The sequence below is a fragment of the Branchiostoma lanceolatum genome, chromosome 6 (assembly GCF_035083965.1).
Source record: "Branchiostoma lanceolatum isolate klBraLanc5 chromosome 6, klBraLanc5.hap2, whole genome shotgun sequence".
NCBI lineage: Eukaryota > Metazoa > Chordata > Leptocardii > Amphioxiformes > Branchiostomatidae > Branchiostoma > Branchiostoma lanceolatum.
The window spans coordinates 16,570,326-16,592,526 of NC_089727.1; the positions used below are offsets into that span (position 1 = coordinate 16,570,326).

Genomic DNA, 22,201 nt, shown 5'->3' on the forward strand with positions numbered 1-22,201 from the left:
TAATATCTAATCTACAGGTGCTGTAGTCTAGATATTAGTTTATCTAGCCATGCCAGTGTCCAAAAGGGATATACCAGTGTCCAACAGGAAACGACAGTGTTCAACAAGTCAGTGAGATGCCTGTAGGACGTGAGATGCCAGTGAGATGTCTGTAGGACGTCCGTGATGACACATGGACAGTTTCACCTGTGGACGTCAGGTAAAGCGCTTATGTACATTTTGTATGTGTAGTTCGTTGTGCGTCTTTAGTTCTCTCCGGATTGAAAACCAGCTGCGACTTACCTGCCAACAACGACTCCTAGCAGATTTCACACGCGATGCAGGCGGCTTGAACGGCATTTGGCAATTCAGTTTTCTTCGAAGCTTTCAGCTGTGCGACTAAGGGTTGTTTCAAACAATCGTTATGTGCCGTTCCACCTCTAGCTATCCATATTCATTGTACTGTAAATCTTACCACTTTCACGGTGGTTTGATTTTCGTGATTTCTAAAGGCAGTGATCTCTCCACCGCGAATTTAAAGGAATCCCAAGCAATATTAGGGCCCGAAAGTCGGATTTTGAAAGTCAATTTATTTAGTAATTTCTATATCAGTTCAAACAACACTATCACATTGCATAGCAACGGCCATGATGCAAAAATACTACGTTGTTGTAATGTGAGAACTCACTGAAAATCGTGGCCGGAGTTTTTGTAGGCTCGCAAAACTAAGGGGATCATCGTACAGCACGATTTTGCGCGGTTTTAAAATGCTCAAAGTATGAAGTTATTATGCAAATGTGCTAAATAGTGTTAGTAAATGGCACTACCATAAAGATATATCAGCCATCTCTTTATTTCCATATTTTGGGCCCTTATATTGCTTTGGTTGCCTTTGAAGATGTATACCTTCTTCTAGGACTCAACCGCGCATTCAATTCAAATCATTCAAAACCGTCTTTTCCCTCCAAATTTCCCATAAAGGGCCCACCAGGTACACGTGTAACAAGAGTAACAGACTTTATTCAACTTCATACAAAATTATACATCTCTAAATCGCCTACAAAACTACACAGACTAACTACAAAACTACCGTACACAGATACCTTTCGTATATGTAGGATATGTCTACAACAAGTGTGTACAGATGTGTGCATGGACTGGACAATCTATTTGCTGTGATATGAGACATTTTACCTTCTATAGCAGCTAGGATATGTTACTACTTTGGCTTTGAACATGGTCTGGAGTGCAGGTTTTATGAGTATCCTAATGCTAATGGCAAAGGAACACAATTTCTAATGCACCAGAATATTGCTTTTACATTAATTTTGTAAGTCTTTAAAACACTGCTAACACCATTTTTACTTTCTCTTCCTACTTCCAACTGATTGGATTGTGGGTTATAGAATACTTTGGCCACTGCGGAACATTTCTTCATCCGTGTCAAAAGAACAGTTTGAACTTGAGTTGTTAACAGAGCCATCTATGTACTTTAAAAAAAACTGGACAGCAAGAGCTTTTGTTACTCATCCAACAAAAAGCTATACCTTATACTCATGTGGTTAAATGAAAAAAAGCTTAATTGTACAATTCTACATTAGTCAACATTTCACATCTTTAACATCACCTACCATGCACATGATTTCCCCAATCTATCACATTTAAGTTAATTACTTTCTGCTCCACTCCTAAGGCATCGCCAAAAACACTCAAACTACTGATGACTTTGTGTCTGACTTGAAGAATAAAACTACATTCTTCTTCTTGGAATTCAACACACTCTAAGACAAGATTCTACAACTTCTTGAAACAGATATAAAAAAAAAAAACTTGTTAAAAGTACTGTCTGCATTCTTCCTAACATCTGCTTTAATTTTGATACAATCTAAAAATGTAACAATAAGAACAATAAAGACAATGGTCATTATTAAAGTTTTGATTGGCTGAACCACCATCAACATTAAGTTTCACGACTCTATCATATCATCTAAATCTCTGTTCACTTTTTACTTGAAGAATTTGATATAATATTTTTGCTGATCTTTCAAACTTCAGCAGCTAAGGCTAAGTCACACCAACAGTCACTACCATTCACATACATAATTTTCATGGCTACTTTTAAACAATTTTCTCATACATTTGTACTGTTTCAAACAGAACAGTAGTTTCCATACATTTTTGGTTACAAGTGTTTTGTATTGTGAAGCTACCTTGGTACATGGTGTACAATGTTCCTGTACTTTTACAGGTGACACATTATACCAGGTTGCCATTTGATACTATTTTCTAGTACATTATTCACACTGTGGAATGTACTAAATCATGTAATCGTGAAGATTACAGAACACAAAATTGTTGTCAAAACACTTAAACAACTCTGAATCTGAATTTTTATTCTAACCACACGTTATATATGGCTTTTAGAAGAATTCAAGTAGACCTTACCTCTCAGTTGCACTACGCACGAAAACAGTCTTTACATTTTGCGGATAAAATCATCTTACTTAAAATCTCGGAACACTAATTTGTGATTAAACTGCAGCATAATTCATAATAAAATCACTGATTATCAACATCATATATTCACAAGTCACTGGACCTTCCATATACAAAATCCTTGCAACACATCTTCAGTAAAAGGCAAAATACTATTTTGTAAAACAAGAGGAATACTGTCAAGAAGAAATCAGAATCATATGAACATCAATAACTCAAGTGTTACTAAAATTAGTTAAGAGTACTCAGAGAGATTAATATCATAAGTATATTCTAGAGAGTTACAATGACTTCAGCAGCAATGCACAAGAGTTTAAGTACGACTCTTTGATATGTCATCACCATAGTTATATTTTCCAAACCTGAATCTTCTCTGCAATGACACACCAGTTAGCATGGTCGTAGAAGTCTTGCAGAATGTGTAGATTTTCCACATTTTCCTCTACAAGCCCAGCCAGTTCGCCCTCCCTGAACACGTGGTAGTACCTATGGTACTGCGACAAATCCTCTGGTTCCGCGTGTGTGGCCTCGTGCTTCATGTGGTGATTTCGGTAAAACTTTTCGTTGATGTCTTCTCCACCAAGTGAGTGGGAACGCCCGCGGACGTGTTCTTGGTCCTGTCGGATTTGTTCTAGCGGTTTCCTCGCTCTATCTGCTGGGCTGTATTTGGTTTGTTGTTCTCTTGTTTCGCCGTTAGGTATGGAGACTTCTACGCCGTCGCTGTCTTCGGTGTTCTCGATGTCCAGCGATCGTGTCCGACGTTCCGCTTTAAGAAACGCGTCCGTGATCCCATTTGTCTTACAGCTGTTTGTTACATTCTGCTGGTCCAAGCCTTCCACAGAGGCGGCTGTTCTCTTGTCGTAGGTATCCTCCCCCTGGGAAAGCTGTTCCATGCTGTTGTTCCACAGGCTTCGGAACAGACTGGTCTCCGAATTCCAATGATATCCATTCCGCTCTGTAAAGGGGAGGTTCAGGCCTAAGATAGTGAAGCTCCCCCGTCTTTTGGTCGGCTCTTGGCACTTGGAACTTTGCTGTAATGCACTTTGTGAGTGGTTCTTGTGGAGGGAGTGTTGGTTGTTGCTTGGACGTTGGATGGACTTTCTCAAGGAGTCTGGATGGTCTTGAAGATGGTGATTGTTTCTCTTGGACTTGTCTTTAACCTTTTTCTGCTTCTTAGGGATATTGTGAGCTGAAAATAAAAAGTGGTAACATTTAATTTTCTACTGATTATAGCCACTTGCAACTAAAATGTATTACATATTATGTTAAAAAGAACATTATTTCATCAGGTTATGGCATGAAGCTTAAGATTTCTCCATACTTTATTTTATTTATTTATCTATTCTTTGCCTCAGGCCCAGGGCCCACATTAGAAACAACAAGGACAGTATACAGACATAATATAACAAAAATACCATATACAATGTAGTGTCAAAACGTGCTGGCAGAAGGACCGATCGACAGTAGTATTAGGCCAGTGCAGGCTCAGTGAGAAGAACTCGGAATTGCATAACAGTTGAATTATGCTGTTTCCAGACGCAAAGAGACGAGTTACAAAGGAGTGTGCCAGCTTCTGTGCCTACCTGTACTTTGGAGGTAGTGAGCCTGCATGTGCCAGGGGACCAGGACATCTTGAGCCTCAAACTGTGCAAAACAACAAAGCAACATGTTTAAGCTTATAGACAGCTATCTCAAGTAACATAAAACATCAAAAATTGTGTAAAAAAGACAAGGGGGGACAAATGACATACTTTAAATTCAACCAGGTAAATTGTAAGACATTGTGGACTGATCGTGTCGAGATCTTACAAAAGCACATAACTGTTTTTTTTATCGTTAATGTTGAGAGTTTTTAGATCATTCAATTTGCTACTAAACATGAAACCTGACTGGCAGGTTGATATAAGAGGGTCTGCATGGGGGGTCTCGACAATGCTTTACGCTGAATTCAAAAGAACCCCCCAAGTTTTACACTAAAATCAAGGGAGGTAATTACGTAAATCTGGCAGCCTCGCTACGAATTACATGACTAAGACGGCTTTTCCTACGAATTACGGGAAATAAAAATAGGTTGCCTACACTTTTTGGAAAAGAACATGCAGGCCCTCATACAATTTAAGGGAGACAACACTTTTACTCAGAAGAATTGACAGTGCTTGAGTACCTTTCTGTGTTGTTGCTCCAGCGCCCACACGTAGATCATGACCTGTCCCCCCGGACGCACCACTCGCGCCAACTCCCGTATCGCCGCCACCCTCCTCTCCACCGTGGCGAAATGGTGGATCACCGCGATGGAGATAGCAGCGTCGAAACAGTTGTCGCGATAGGGCAGCCGCAGGTTGTCGCACACCATGACCTCGTGACCCCTGCTGCCCGCGATACCAGCGAGGCTGTTGCAGTGGTCCGAGCCGAGTTTCCACGTAAACGGATTGATGTCCAGGTACTTCCCGTTTCCACATCCTAAAGAGGAGAAAAATGTGTGAAAAATAGTCAATAAAACACTTCTGTGTGTTAGGGAAAACATATCAAAGTTGGAAGTTGATAATGACTGTAATAGCTCATGAACAGTCTTTAGTAACTCTTACAACACCTCAAGGTGCGTATTCTACTTTTTCCATGTGAAAGGGTTGATGTCCAGGTACTTCTCGTTTCCACATCCTAAAGAGGAGAAAAATGTTTGAAAAACAGTCAATAAAACACTTAATATGTGTTAGGGAAAATATGCCGAAGTTGGAAGTTGATAATGACTGTAATAGCTTATGGACAGTCTTTACTACACCTCAAGGTGCGTATTCTACTGTTTCCACGTAAACAGGTTGATGTCCAAGTTTTTCTCGTTTCCACATCCTAAAGAGGAGAAAAATATGTGTGCAAAAAGGCAATAAAACACGTCTGTGTCAATAAAATACCTGGAAAAGAAATAGTAGTTGGCAGATAATCATGACTGTAATAGCTTATGGACAGTCTTCAGTAACTCTTACTATATACCTCAAGGTGCTAATAGTCTGCTTGGCTGGCCACTAGGACTTTTTCAATAAAGCTCATTCATGATGATATATCATCGCTTGATCCTTCATCATCGATGGCAGTCCATTCCCCTTCCATTATACCCAATATCAAGCTAAAATCATTGCAGAATTCAAACATCTACATGTATAGTGACGTCTTTTGAACTAGTGATGTATAAAAATGACTAAATGAATTGACTTTCAAAATCCGATTTTCGGCCCCTTGAATATTGCTTTGAGCTGGTCTTTAATGGAAATATACTGCAACTTTTGAAGCCTTATGTATACTTGCTTCTTTGCGGTTCACCATGAAGTAGAATGTAAAGTAGCTTAAATCTTCTTAAGTTCTGCACGTACGATGTCTCAAATTCACGCCCCGTTCACAAGCATTATTGCCAAACCATCTACAGATGCCTCCATCCATGATATTACTTCTAAAGGTCAAAAGGATCACAGTAAAGCTGAGAGTGTTCTCAAATTGAAGGAGCCTCAAGTGTTACCATATCATTAACCTTCCAACGCGACGGGAAGGACAGGTGATATTTACACATCTCTAGGCTGATCTGTCCTTGGGTTTATATATGGTTGCTCTTAGGTAACACAAGGTTATATGCATGTACTGTATTACCAACTTTATGGATAGAATATTGCATACAGTCTGTAAATACAGGATATTTATTTATTTATTGGTTATTTAGTTCCTTAGGCCAGATTTTTTCTTTTTTAATTTTAGCAAAAAAAATCATGCAAACAGAAGGCTGGGGTGAAAACTTGCACCTGACCCTGTTCACTCCCTGAAATTGTGTGCACCACCAAAGAATAAAGTTTCCTCTGAGATTCTGTTTTCCTGTTGATTTTCCAATCTAGCATTTTTTTAAAAATTCCGTTAACCAAGAAATTGAAATGGTGTGACCTTATTCAGTTCCTTATTGTAGAATTATCTAGAGGTATGATCGCATCGATATATCATTTCTAGAGAGGGGAGATACAACTTTGTACTTGTCAATGTCTTTCCCCTTTTGATATTTTCTCATTTTCGTCTGTATTGTTCTTGTCTAATTATTCTGCCTGTCCAGTCTTCCTAACCTTCATCTTTTGAGAATTGTGGAGATCTGAGTGCAGCTTTCCATGCAGCAGCCACAGAAGATCTTTTCTTTCAAATAATCTACCTCTCAGCAAGTTCTTCTAAAACCATACAGGTGTGAATACATATACTACTGCAGCGTTCTAAATACCCGTCTGCAATCTGCAAATTGCAGAAAGATTTTCAAGATTGCAGAAGAAAAATTTAACAACCTGCAATTTTGCAGAATAAAAAAATCAGGCTCAGGATTCAATGGTTCTCAATTTAGCCAAGGAGGTTATAATAATTTTAATATAGATTTAGCTAGCAGCGCTGTAGATAAACTGAAACCAGCGCCGAGCGAACTTGATGGGGTTTTGGTGCATGCCGACTGTCTCTGAGGTTCAAGTTTTTTCGGGGATTTCCGACACTTTCCGTGATAACTTCGGGGACGAATTGTGTGAGAAAATTTCAAATTCGTGCATTCCCGTCCTAACCTTGCTAATCTCGCTAATCGAGTGAGAGAATATAGAATTACAGCAATGTTGCAAAGCTAGATATATGATGTAAATATTATCAAGTTGAGAAGGTTGTAGTATGGAGGCTTGTGTATTTGCAGAAAATATTTTCAAATTGCAGAACAAAATTTTGACATTCTGCTAATTGCTAATAATTAGAAAACTTATTGGTATAGTACATGTACATGAATATATCTTTGGAAACAGAAGTTAAGTTAGGCATCACACGTACGTAGGTCAGTAACTTATCATTAGCCTCATGAAAAATGGAGGGGCTCTATCTGCGGCCGCAAGAGGAAGTAAGGTATCTATAAATCAGTGTGTAACTTGATTACATTAGATTGTGATCTTTAGAACATCGATCCTGTTATATGTACAGTGTAGACTTCCCCAGTATCCCAACAAGCTCATTATAACGCAAGCGGTGAAATCATGCAGTTGAGATGCAGAGGTATTAGTTAAAGTTAAAATCCTCTCACAACAAAAGGTATATAGGGCGGTGCCCATCCCCGTTTCATTAAGCCCTGGGCAACACTGTGGTGCAATCACTCCAGCAGGGGGCTAGTCCACTGGCAGTGGAGTGTGTTTAACCTACATGTACATACTGTTTCATAAGTATGTACCATTTTTATAAAGTCTTTGGTATGACTCAATGCGCCTCTTGTCCAGAGGTGTCCTACCCGGGAGTTGAACTGCCCGGCCTTCTGGTTACAAGTCAATCAGAACCAGATGTGGTAAGTAACAGATCAAGAAGCGCAGACCACTACACCACAGGGACACCCAGTTGCAGAGATATATCTCTCCTCAAACATTTCCAAACGAAAAATGTTCTTCCCAATACGTGTGATTTGGCCTGTTCTGATCAAACCATGTTTCAAACATACTGTAGTTACATGCCATCGATTTGTAAAAGCTAATTTGTTCTGTTACCGGCCAGGTCTTGGGACAGTGGGCTGTATAGTACTGGTAGCGTTCTTAGTCCAGTGGTTAGCGATCATGCTTCTAGATCTGGAACTAGAAGTCCCGGGTTTGATCCCGGCTGTGTCGCTCACCCAACATGCGCCCTACCGGAAAGGGTCGCAGTCCTTAGGACGGGACGTTAATTGTCCGCTGTTCATTGTGCTTGTCGAAAAGAGCTAGGTGAATTTCCCCGGTAAAATGAACCTGTAAAAATACAGTATATAGCGTCTGTCTTCTCTGTCACGACCAGTGGAAGACTTGTTCATTGAGTTCATTTGAGCTACTGGTTCGAGATCCCTTTCCTTTCCTACTACTGTACTTTCTGGACTTGTCTAACATATTGAATTAGCATAGACAGATTTTCTTCTTCCATCGTAAAGTTCTGTGGCTCCATGCAGTATGTTATTACTCTTACACTTCATAGCAAACAAAAGATAGTGCATACATTGCTTTCTCCCAATGATGAGATCTATATATTTCTGTTATCAACACCAATGCATCAGTGCTTCAGATAACTATGCCAGTAGCTGAATGTATACTATAAAGTTACATGATTCATGCTGAAACATTCTTAACAGCAGTCAATACAGAGCCCAGTTATTGTAACATAAGGAGTATGCAGAGACCAATAACGTGTGCATGTGACACTCAGATCATTGTGTCTTCCCACACAAGGGGAGATTCTCTCTTGGGATATACTGGTGCATTCAGCATGCATACATGTACACATATGGTGGCTCCAGAATGTCTGCCTCTGGCTTACAGCTTATCACCAAGGGATTCTCTAGTTCATGTCTTATAAAAGACCACATCATTATGACAAGTGCAACCCCCCTTCCCTTTAGAATACAAATGAAGGTCATTGTAGACTGTGCGAGCTTTCTTAGGGCTTTGTAAATGAAGAAGTACTTTTTATGGATTATGAGCCCTTTTGTATGGGTTTTACACCATGAACTATGTACTGTTCTTGATGGTACACTTTTCTTAGATACTTCATTCTGAATCGCTGGCACTAGCATTGTAAAATTAACTACACAGAGAAAGACCACAGCATTTAGGCAACACCAATTTAATTTCTTGGTTAACAGATTTTTTTTTTAAATTTAGCAAAAAAAATCATGAAAACAGAAGGCTGGGGTGAAAACTTGCACCAGACCCTGTTCACTCCTTGAAATTGTGTGCATCAAAGTACAAACTTTCCTCTGAGATTCTGTTTTCCTGTTGATTTTCCAATCTAGCATTTTTCTAAAATTCCGTTAACCAAGAAATTAAAGTGGTGTGGCCTTAGTGACAAACAATAAGTATTGCACACCTCAAAAACTTTTATTTGAATCCTAATTGAAGGAATCTGGTGAAAAATGCAACTTTTACTCAAAGAAAATGATTCTTTATGAAGTGAATATCAATTCAGCACCAAGGACAGGGCACTATTTTTGTACACTGGGTTTGTTGGCAGTTTATTCAACAGTAACTGTTGGATCTTAACATATGGCTGATAATGTTTAAAGAACTTTACTCAAGCATAACGTACCAGGTAGATACCAACTGAAAACAAGTAAAAACTGCCATTTTGAAAATATTTAAATTCGGGATGTTTCAAAAAGATAACTCTTAATTCCTGATACTTTGGCTCTAAGGTTTATAGTCATGTAGCATAAGGCCATGGGTATGTAATTTCAATCATACATACATACTATATGTGGCCTTGTGAACTCTAAAGGGAATGGCTAATTCATAGATCACAATGGGACTGAAGGAAAAAGGACGGAGAGGAAAATAATTACGACCATCCAGGTTCTAATAAAGTACTTTGACCTGCGAAATCATCTTCGACTACTGTACCAGGATATGTAACATTACGGTAGTGTCAACGATCCAACATTGATGTCCTGACATTTACTGCTGGCTCTCTGCCATACACTTTACTCTGATGACCTTTCTGACTCTGTAGCCCACTTCCTTCCAGATATGATGTGTTACAACGAAAAAGGGAGACCTTTTGCATACTGATTTATGTGTGAGCAAGGAGCTATCTGTGAAAGGGTGCATTAGACATGTCTTATGTATCTTTATCAGCTAACATAAGAAAAGAGTCTTTCATCTATAGATTGTGTAGATTCAACAATTAAAGTAAATTCAATTGCAATTTTCTAGACAAGATGTACGTTAACATTTCAATGGTAATAAAATGGTTAAGGATGGTGATATTCTTAACCCTCAATAATAAACAATGAGAATTATCACATAGGCAGATGATGTTGACCAATCAGAAGTCCCCATTTCATCGGTTATGATGCCGCAATGTCATAGAAGTACCACAAGTGGCGAATAATACATCTCATAAAATCACCTTGCTCGCTCCCTCTGTGATTTTATTCGGTGGTTATAGCAAGTAACTTGAAGGCCTTATGACACTATATACACCTCGGGGTTGGCCATTAACCCTGAATCATACGTACACCATGCCTTGTCAAAATCTAACTTTAAAATGAACTGAACCAAACCTACCGACATCAGCGATGAGACTTCCAGGCTCCTGTTCCATGAGGAACTGTTTGACCTGTGGCCAGGCCTTGTAGCGCGTGTCGCTGAAGTGTGGTGCGATCCGGTCGTAAACATCGTGGACGTGCTGCTTCTCTAGCTGGATGGAGTGCTGCTCTCGGTCCATCTAGGAAGATGCCCTTCTCTCTGCACTGTCGCAAGACCTCTTCAGCTGAAAACAGGAGAAATGATCTATCAGAAACACAGCTTTGATTCTACGTTGTCAAGATTGTAATCAGGGACATGCTGCTTTTCTACCTGGATGGAGTGCTGCTCTCGGTCCATCTACTGGAAGATGCCCTTCTCTCTGCACTGTCGCAAGACCTCTTCAGCTGAAAACAGGAGAAAGATTCTATCAGAAACACAGCTTTAATTCTACGTTGTCAAGATTGTAATCAGGGACATGCTGCTTTTCTACCTGGATGGAGTGCTGCTCTCGGTCCATCTACTGGAAGATGCCCTTCTCTCTGCACTATTGCAAGACCTCATCTCTTCAGCTGGAACCAGGAGAAATAATCTATCAGAAACACAGCTTTAATTCTACGTTGTCAAGATTGTCATCATGGACATGCTGCTTTTCTAGCTGGATGGAGTCCATCTAGGAAGATGCCCTTCTCTTTGCACTGTCGCAAGACCTCTTTTCTTCAGCTGGAACCAGGAGAAAGATTCTATCAGAGCCACAGCTTTGATTCTACGTTGTCAAGATTGTCATCTCGTATTCATGGCCATGATAGTGTACGTACATCTCAAGCCAAGATGATGCAATCAGAACATGGCACTTCCAATGCTGTGCAAGAGGAAAATCTACAGCAATTACATTCAAAGTATGTGCCGAACAGCTTACTAGTAGGACATCAGGGAAGTAAACGCTTAAGGCTCTGCCTGATGTCTTACAACACCACTTGTGCAATCTAATAATAGAAACTCAACAGGAAGAGAATAATCTTTTCCAAGAAAGGTGATACTTCTGTCAAGTCTCTAAATGGCTTTTCTGTACCATAAAATACCATTTGAAACCTTCCCCTGCTTGACAGGTCTAAGGCCACACCAATTTTTTATTTTCAAAACATGATTTTTTTTTCAAAATCTTTCTTTTTAAATAAAAATCCGTTAACCATGAAATCCAATTGGTGTGGCCTTATCATGTTTTTTCCTCGGAACCATCTGCCAGTGGAGAAGACTCGTGCTCTGACCTTGCTCTATCACGCATCTGTTCGTTATGTCGGTTATTCACAGTAGTTATTCACCTTGTGCATGGTGCCATCGGCCCTTACAAATCATTTGCCTGTTTTACATTTGTACCTACATAGTCAAAGCATACATGTAAATGTAAGACAAAAACTTATCATCAGTTTGTTTTTCAACTTAAGGCCACACCAATTTAATTTCTTGGTTACCAGATTTTTTTGAAAATTTTAGCACAAAAAAAATCATGAAAACAGAAGGCTGGGGCGAAAACTTGCACCTGACCCTGTTCACTCCCTGAAATTATGTGCACCAAAGTACAAACTTTCCTCTGAGATTCTGTTTTTCTACAATACACATATTTGTGTATTACTGGATGTATGGTTAAAGCTCCCAAAAGGCCAGCTGTTGTGATATGTTACAAGTATTTCATCATCAGTACAATTTGGGTTGACAGGAAATCAATGGAAAAGCCTTCAGAAATGTCGCAGGCCAGAGCAGCGCATCAAAACCATCCTGGCTTGTATCAAATTGCCATCATCTTAGACGTGTTGGGAATAGTGCTGGGAAAGACAATTCATCCAAACTCTGGCTACGCCTATGTTGTAATAACACATCTGCTGGTACATGATGTGCGTTTGATACAAGCCAACAATTTGGTATAACATAACATATTATGTTACATTTGTACTTAGCTTCGAACACATTATTTTTCACTCCAGCATAGGGTTTTTTTACTTACGTCTATGTCTTTGGATAGATTTTTAGTTTGCACACAAGGGATGATGTCCTTGCATATTTCACTAACTATTACCCCTGAAAATCACATTTCATCAATCTTATATTCTGAACCATATCTAACCACTAAAGGAACATATGATATTCCAAACCTGAATGCCACAGTACCTGGAACAGAAATACTTCATGCAATTACAGTGTTCTCACCAGAATTTTTTCACAGCATAGGGGTCAGGTACAGAAGGCCAACTTTACACGGTGCAAGTCACGCGTGGAGTGCTGAAGACAAATTGACCAGAGTAGGGAGTCCGGCATGTTCCCCAGGAAAATTTGCAAATTCATAACCCAATGAGACATTATTTCATGCATTTTGAGGGATAGATTTTGTGAAGTAGAGTTTTTCCTCTGTCACAGCCTCATTCTAAAGCCAAATATGAACTTTTTATAAGATTTATGAAGGGTCACAAGGTTTGTCCCAGAAAGAAACACCCCTATGCTGGTTGAAACACAGCATAGGGGTCCAGATCACAGCATAGGGGGTCCAAATCACAGCATAGGGGGCCCCTATGCTGAAAAGGCCTGGCGAGAACACTGAATAATTATTGATGTTTAAAGTGTAAATGACAAATGCAAAGAATTCTTACCCCCTCCAAAAAAATAGCTTTATATTACTCACCTAATGTGCAATTCAGTTCAGTACCAAGCCTCTCACTACGCTTAACAAGATGATGCTACCGTCACCGAATGACGCAGTGCCACTTTCTCATCAGCCTTGAATTAATCATCCTTGCGGTAGATGGACATATGATGGCTCATTAAATATTCATACTGCTCTCACTGCAATAACTCTATAGGCATTTGATGACACCAGTTATTTTACAAGACTTATTAATGACAGTCTATAAAGCTACTAAGTACAAAACAATAAAGGGTTTCTAATAGGACGCCTTTTTTTCAGTACAATTTGATGTCACATGTGACTAGATGCTAAAAGAACGGTAACAACGAAATAATGTACATACCAAGAATAGACAGAGAGCTGCTCTCATATCCTTTGCTGTTGACTAGATCAGGTAATGTCTCCCGGGGCCTGAAAAAAGAAGAAGAAAATGACGTAATTTGAGTTGGCGAACTGAATGCACAGCACATTCTGAATTTGAATTTACATGAAAATATATATAGATTATATATAGAGTGGATAAAAAGAAACTTGTAAGTAAGAATATAAAAATGTCATGGATTCTAAAGCTATAACGTGGATATCAATCCAGATACTAGTTTACTCATCAGGTGTGAAAATACCAAATTTTACGTGATATTACACATATTTCTACATGATATTAGCATATCATGCTCATACAATCTTTTCAGAGGGAAGTATCTATGGATTATGAATATGATTACGTGTGCCACATGTGCCTTTTGAATCTAACAAATATAACAGCATACACATACATATACAATTATGTCATTGATCTGCTTATATATAAAGACAACCATACACATTTATCTACTGTGTCACTGTATCTTACCCTGAATATAAATCCTGATACTAACACAACACCAGTACAAAATCTACAAACCGAAGATGCCCATATGCCATACAAGTCTCGTACATGCAACAACTCCTAATCAGTTAATCTGTTATCTAACTACAGATGTGAATTTTACTACAGTAACTGTAACATTACATCCCCAGGTCAGAAAGGACTGGTGATCCATGGTGTAGATCAAATGTCACAGCCTATATTGCTTATTGAAATAAAAGACACCACATACAAATAAATCACACACCCTAAGGCTTAAAATTAGCCCTGAAACTGAAAGGCAACATATCACGATACTATCCAGCAGTATATTGTACTCTGCTTATACATGTGAATGCAATACCGTAATATCAGACTGGGACAGGGAATAGAGCTATGGATCTGAGAAGTACTAAATCAACTTGCTTATTTCACACTCTTTATTTCATACTACTGAAATATAGCAGTTGACCATCAGTCACTTACTATACAGTCATACCGGTAGTAGGCTAGTATTTTCCCTACATTAAGCATGGCAGATTGACAATGGCTGCGGGACCCATGCGAGGGCTGATGATTTTTTATTGGGATGCATTGCTCAATGAAGGGCAGAGAACATGGCCCCATGCGTATTAATGAGCACATTTACTTTCATCAGGTTTTCTGTACTGAAATGGGATAGGAGTAGGCGAGTCGTCATTAAAGGTTTCCTTATGTTGGTTTGGGATATGCTAAAAACCTTCAGAATACATTACTACTGTCTAAAAATGTATATTTAGGGAATGGACCACTGTGACAAGGACAAACTATATTCTGTGCCATAGGATATGCCTGCTAGTATGGGCTGGAAGTCCTTGTGACAATTTAACACCAGTATTGCTTACCAAACCTACAGTATGAATATTACCAGAAACATCCTACATAATTATGCAATATAAAGAAAGGATCAAATACTGTATCACATTACAAAGCGTTACAGGGTCGTGGGACCTAAACATGATAATTTGCGACAGGAAATGCCACTTGTATGCTAACTATAAACAACAAAAAATTCTGTTTCCTTGCCCAATCTTTATCTTTGCATTGCGCAAGACTCTGTTTATGCTCGCCTACTAATTCAAACACATGTCCACAAATGTAAAGGATGTTTGACATGAAAAACAGCTTCACAGTCTAGTTATGTAAACACCAAGAGACTAATCTGAAATTATTCTTCTGCAAAATGGGGTCAACAGGATGTGCATGATAAGATTAATCCAAAGTCTCACAATGACAGGACAAACATGTAAATACACACACCTTCCTTGTTTCCCATACAATGTGTGCCATGTACTCGAGCAGTCAGAAAAAGGCGTGCAAACGGTCGCTAAAACAGCACGTTCTGAACCTATCAATCACAGCTACCGTTTCAGCACCATGAAAAGCCCCTATGCGAACATCATGCACACTCAACCGTGTATGAAATTACCACCGCAATGTTTTCATAAGATGGAAAAGCAATGATATGATGTAGACCTACCAAGAAGGACGGACTGGAAAAATGTGCCAGTGCGATTCTCCCAGGATCTAGGAGGAGAGTGACAGGGCCACCTGGGGCTACATATATAGAACACCCCAAGGTGAAAGGGATCATTACCGGATGGGCTCCAGGGAGAGGGATGTGGAAATAGAACAGGATGTGAATATGACATTAGCATATTCATGATTCTCCCTGACAGGAAGGCACCCACACTCTACTTATTTTCTTCACACTTGAAAGCTGAACAGGAAATTCATGTTTATTAATAACCTATTTTTGTCGTTTTGAAGTGTGTAAATGTAGCAGTCGGGTAATTTGCCATGTTCGTGTATTCTGCAAGAGCTTAGAGTGTTCCATGGAAAACCCTTTGACTGGTTAATATACAGGTATTTTTAAAGTTACTCACTAAATACTGTATTCAGGTTTATGTGATGTGTAAGAGGTTTTAAATCAATAAAATGTCTTATTTCATAACGCAAAATTTGCAAATGCCACGAGGTCCGGCAATATCAATTAATCATGGGTAGAACTATTTGAAAGTAATGATTTCCCTTCCAAAAATCTTACTATACAGTGATTTATCCTATTGAGGTCAAAATGCCCCTTATGTTATTCTTAAGATATTCCTTTTTAGATATATCTAATTCATCTGACACAATTTTACAGACACACAGAATAATTTTCCCATTACTTGTTTAGTTTCCTGCAAAACTCCACCTTCTGGCTTTTCTGATAATCACCTAATTCCACAAAAAACCTGCTGTTTAAAACTACTGCATATGTTTATGTTATGTTCTAACACTCCCAGTATCTCAAAATTCTTTTCCCCCTCATATATATCTCATGAGTATTCACAAAATCACTGCAGTTCCTCTCAATTTCAAAAGGTTACTGACCGATTTAGAGACTTAAATTCTCAGGGAATATAAACCCAAGATTTAAATGACGCTATTGACACCCTCCGAAGAATACCATTCAGATTTAGCATACCCTTGCTGCCGAGAACTCAAGGTCATATAGAGCAGTCTGGACCACATCCTGTTTTCATCTTTAACCCTAATCTTTTCAGGTAAAATGTCTTCCCTACAGAGCTATTTCCACACATCACAAAACAAGTAATCACATTAAGATAACACGTGAAGCAACTTTCAATGTTTTCACCTATTCAAAGCTGGATGGATGAATGAAAATTCAAAAGTCAATGATGTTGTATGCCACTTCACAAGTACCGCACGTAAATCCATTGAAGCACAGCGCCGGCGTGGGTGTAGAGACTAAGAGCAGATGATTGGAGCTGTAGTACAGCCAGGATTGCCCCAGGGGTAATGTATGTGCTCCTATATAAGTGCACTGGAGCTTAAGCGTATATATAGTGGGCCACTCACGTTGACAGTCAATGGAGGTGGTGCGTGTGTCTAATTTCTTAGGAAATAAGGTATATATTTACTATAGGTCTTGACAGGAATCTTGAGAAAGTTTGAAAGGCAAAAGCTCAGATTAACTTGACAAAAAAAAATGCATTTTGCTATAGAGGTAAAGTTATATGCCTTAGGACATGCAGTACATTTTGATAAAGATCATTTTAGATATATACAAAACAAATGACAATCGATAACATTCAACAGACTTTGATAAGGATGTATATTATTTGACATATCTTCTTCTTTATAGTTCTACAATGTACTAGTCTTGAGGTCTTCACTAAAGCTTCCTTGGACTCTAAAAACTGATTGCGTCACGGGGTGATAAATCATATCTGAAAGTTGCAACATTCAAACGCATTTACATGCATTGAAAGGCAGATTCTGAGCACATTTAACACTGGCAGTAATTCTCTATTACACTTATTTGATGGTTAACCATGAAATGATAGCATTACAGAGACTCATTGAAAGTCAGTCAGCACCATGGACATATCCTTTGAGTACATGTGTGTGACGCAAGCAATATATAGTCCTTGGAAGAGTAAAATCCTCTATTCAGAGCCAAATAACATGAAGTCAGAATTGCTACGAGTACGAGTGGTATATAAATATGTTTTCACCACTCAACCTGATAAAAGCAGTATTCTAAAACTTAAAACCTACTAATGGGTTTTGCTTGAGTGCATTTGGAAATGCCTTTACAGTACATATTACACATGCAAGTCAAAACTGAAACTCCGCAAAAAATCGAAGGACAGATCCCAATTTTAGCTGCTTTCAGCATGTTTATTCTGGCAACCTTAAGTACTGGCAAAGACACTGTCAGTATACCTGTCCAATGAATTGACATTGTAACTGGTAGCATACTGAAAAGGCCTTCGAAAAAATTGCTACACCTTGCTATTATGTTGGCAATGTCACAGATATTTTCCTTTTGAGTGCTTCTCAACTAATTCTTTTCTGAAGACTGTGAATATAACTGACAGGGAATTACAAACGCGTCACATCCTGTTTTTGGAATTCCTTGCATGAATGCAGAAACAATGCAGAAACAAGTGGAGTATGTGCATTTTAACCACGTTACTCTCTGTTCAAAGTACAGGAAAGCGTAGGCGTCAGAAGCTGCCTACTCAAATCTTTGAAGGAACAGACTACAGGCTTTAAAAGTAGATCTAGCCAGAGGTTACAGGGAATTCAACTTCCTGGATTTTGCGGAGTCCTGTTAATCTAAATGGCTTTGAACTAGGAAGTAACGGTAACTGATAAGATATACCGTATTTCAAAAGAATTATCGTGATACACCCTCTAGTGAAGTGTCAGAGTAAATGTCTATATATTCTCAAGAACTATTAGAGGTAACATTGTCCAGACAAAAAATGAAAATGCAGTTACTTTACAAGCTATATAATCTTGTACTTACATGAGAGTGAGCATGATCTCCATGTTAGATAAAAAGACCACAACAAATCAAAGCACATTTTGCAGAGCATATATCAGTACTACCAACTATATACTGTAAATACAGAAACGTTTGCGGTGGTTTTATGTTTGCGGTTTTCACGGCGACCGTTTTCCCGCAAACTTAAAACCACCGTGAACATTTTTGTCCAATACTGTAGCATTATGTAACTATAGCACTGGCGCGAACTTAAAACCACGCGAACTTAAATGCATTTACAGTACTGTGTAAGAAATTTATCAGTAATATATCTTAGGTACAGCAGATTTGGCAGTAGACAACTACATGTACGTCTATTGAATGGTCTCAGCTTGTAATTTTTTATCAAAACCATTTCATGATAGTATTACAGAGACTCGTAGAAAGTCAGTCAGCACCATGGACATATCCAAAATACATTTGATTTGAGACTTTTCTTTTAGTTTACCTAGCCACTCTGCACTGGTTTGGCTTTTTTGCCAGCCAATCTTAAATCTTGTGTAACAATATGTGCAATTTTGACAGAATTATCATGCATTACTTTACCCTGTTGTTTCCTATCCATCCGTCCATCTACTATGGGAGATTCCATTATCTTTACCCTCAAGCTATTTCAGCTCTACATATGGGTGTTGAGTGTTGACGTATTCCACCAAATTAAATCTTATTTTTCAAAAATCATGTTACATTTGACGAAACCTCACAGTATTACGTCAATAAGATCCTTTACGTAGCCGACAGACGTGGACACGTCAATTACATCCTACAATCCCCTTCATCAATGTCTGCTGAGAGGAACTAAAGACTACGTTGTTGGTGACCTATTTTCCGAGGATTATGTAAAAAAATCAATGTAAGACATGTGACTGTTAAAGCATGTTGACTGTTACATATACCACATTCGAGGTTGAAAAAATATAATACATAACCATATGGTTAATGCCCATAACCCCTTAGTCTTAGGCCACACCAATTTAATTTCTTGGTTAACAGATTTTTAGCAACAAAAAAAATCATGAAAACAGAAGGCTGGGGTGAAAACTTACACCTGACCCTGTTCACTCGCTGAAATTGTGTGCACCAAAGTACAAATTTTCCTCTGAGATTCTGTTTTCCTGTTGATTTTCCAATCCAATTTCTTTAAAAATTCTGTTAACCAAGAAATTAAAATGGTGTGGCTACTACAAACTGTATTTCAATACGAGCGGTTGCTGAAAACAATTCAGTATACATCTTCAATGAAAATGTGGAAACCAAAGCTTTGATTCTAAATGGTGCATTTAAAGGTCTGCTTACACAAAGACATGTGTTGGTTCCATTCACCCCTTCACGTGTTGACCTTTAGTGGATGTGTACACATGCCATATGTAAACATGAGTGGCTTCAAACAAAGAGCATTGCTAGAATCAATATATGGGGAACCAATACCATATGTAGACTGTTTAGACTAAATCCATACACACAGTACATGATTATGACTTATTACTCATTGTAGTCTACAATATCATATTCAAGATATGACTATCTTGTGTGGATATCTAGATTACTAGTCAGTGCACTACAGCAATGTAATACTTAATAGCACCTTACTTAATAAAATGCAACCCAAGCCTGACTGTCCACTATGTCAGTCCGAAATCTGTGCTAATGGATACAGTAGGGTTGAAGCGGACATATCTTATACTATATTCTGAAACAAAGAAAAAACATTTTCAAAACAAATTGTAAGAAAGGTACTTGGTTATTGTTACCTGACTAGCAAAGTTGATCCGGGTAAATGGTCCGGTAACAGCTGACTGCCAACAAAAACATGAAGTATTAACTATCTATTCAGCAGCGGACGTTCCAAGCAAACAGGATATGCAAATGAGGAAGGCTAGCGGTGCAACAGGTGGTCCAATAGCAGATCTTTGGTTGGGCCAAAACAATGCAAATACTTGTTTATCATCATCAGAAAAAAAAAGGTTTCTGAAAAAGTTCTCTTTCTTCTGCCTCAGTTTAAGCCATAGGCAATGGTTTTCTTTAAAAAATCACTGGAAATCCATCCTTTTTTTAAGAATGGTTACTTAAGACTTACAGATGTCATATAACAGATGTCACCTTAACTAGGCCGTACGGCAATTATGTGATGAACCTCCCTGGGACAAGGATTATGCAATTTTGCCTAAAGCACACTTTAGGTGACCCTGTCCCATCTTTAGGTGACAAAAACTAATGTCTAATGTCTAATACAATGCTTAGAAAACCTTGGTTGCATACCAAATCTTGAGTTGGCCCTCAGACTGTTGGGATTGTAAACAGTCTCATTCAAGCGCTTACTAGTAAGCAAGGGCATTAGTGAGTCACTACGAGATCTTCTTTCTCCTAAATAACTTGATAGAACAGACTTGACCATTCATATCAAATTGAGTGGAAGTAAATATCATTTATCTTTTAAACTTGTTTTTCTCACGGTACTTATATAAAAGATCAAATGTCAAATCATTTAAACTTGTTTTTCTCACGGTACTTATCATATAATAGATAATAACTACATATTGATGTGATTGTCAAGAAATTCTTTTGAAGAAACGGACAGCGACAGTGTCACTGGTTGATTTGTTTTGTCTCTGATTGACGTCATTGTGGTCCTCTTGTCTCCAGCTGCGGGCCGTAACTATTCAATTACTCGGTTCATGTACAGTAAAATCTGCTCACTTAGACTTCCATTTTTTTCTTTTTTTGATGAAAGAAAGTTAAGCCTTCTGTTAACATATATATCTTTGATCTTATTGTAAACTGGTTATGGCAAAAAAAAACATCCTTTCAACTCAACTGCAACTATGAACATGTCTGGGTGCATCCACAAATCATAAAAAGCAACCTCAGACTGAGAGCGAGGCACAGCGCTTTTTCGTTAGTTAGTAGTGCAATATTTCGCCAAGCACACCAGGTCACCCCTACTCTCCTTGACAAGTGTGTTGGGTCCTTTTACATGAATGTATCATAAGTTATGAAACCATCTCAGTTATAAATGCTGACAATTAAGACCCCTTACAGATAATGAGCTAACAAATACCAGTCAAAAGCTGTTAGTGATATAACATTACTAGTACCTACATTTCACACCTGCATCTGCCTCACCTGTCCTGTCTTCCTGTGATGGTCCTTGGTTTTCTTGGAATTTTCTAATCTCAAATCTTGTCCGATGAGACAGTATACTTGAAATAAACGTTACAACTTATATCATCACGTCAGCCTTCGCAGTGATATTTGCACTAGAATAATTTTTCTAAGTGGTTGAGGATTTCATATAAGGCCACTGTTCCTCTTGATTCCACCTTGGCTCAAATCACTACTTAGGATCTCTGCAGACTATTTTGGGTAGGGGTATTTACACCTAAATATTGATACAAGAAAATCCTTCAGCTCAGAGATAAAGTAGTGCAAAAAAAGAAGACAATCGACTGTATAAAAATTGGATATCAGCGTTAATAAAAAGTAAAAGTAACTGCTTTCAGGGCTATACGAGTCGATGAATAATTATATCGATAAATAAAAATATCGAGTAACATTCGAGTTTGGTTTGTGGGTCTAGCGGATGGATATACAGTGAAAGTGTCAGAGAAAGGTTGCTGTATATGGGTCAACGACCCCAGACGATTCCATTCACATAACGTGGTCAACGAAATGTGTTTATATAAAATGACAGTCATCAATTCACTCCCGATTTGTTTCTTTACTTATGTAGATTACTTTTCACATATATTACTACAAAAATAAAGTTATTGAGCGTCCATTTGTCATTTTTTTGCACAAATTATTAC

The 22,201-nt window shown here is 38.4% G+C and overlaps 1 protein-coding gene across 10 annotated transcripts; it reads right to left on the reverse strand.

Moving 5' to 3' along the window:
• Positions 1-979: 979 nt before the first annotated feature.
• LOC136436878 (probable tRNA methyltransferase 9B) lies at positions 980-21,750 on the reverse strand. Of its 10 annotated transcripts, none has more exons than XM_066431266.1 (7): positions 21,519-21,750; positions 13,511-13,578; positions 11,050-11,213; positions 10,533-10,729; positions 4,640-4,935; positions 4,059-4,119; positions 980-3,664 (listed from the first exon to the last, which is right to left on the reverse strand). In XM_066431266.1, the coding sequence occupies exons 4-7, from the start codon at positions 10,690-10,692 to the stop codon at positions 2,823-2,825; spliced, it is 1,359 nt and encodes a 452-aa protein (XP_066287363.1). In that variant the 5' UTR covers positions 10,693-10,729; positions 11,050-11,213; positions 13,511-13,578; positions 21,519-21,750; the 3' UTR covers positions 980-2,822. The 10 variants fall into 10 exon arrangements, with proteins under 10 accessions (XP_066287363.1, XP_066287362.1, XP_066287356.1 ...); XM_066431265.1 differs by having other exon boundaries at positions 21,504-21,750; XM_066431259.1 differs by having other exon boundaries at positions 21,495-21,750.
• Positions 21,751-22,201: the final 451 nt, after the last annotated feature.

Coding starts and splice junctions, on each gene's coding strand:
- LOC136436878 (XM_066431266.1), bottom strand. CDS start 10,692: ATGGACCGAGAGCAGCACTCCATCCAGCTAGAGAAGCAGCACGTCCAC. Junction 4,120..4,639: donor TGGAGCAACAACACAGAAAG/GTACTCAAGCAC, acceptor TGTTTTGCACAG/TTTGAGGCTCAAGATGTCCT. Junction 3,665..4,058: donor TCACTACCTCCAAAGTACAG/GTAGGCACAGAA, acceptor TTTTATTTTCAG/CTCACAATATCCCTAAGAAG.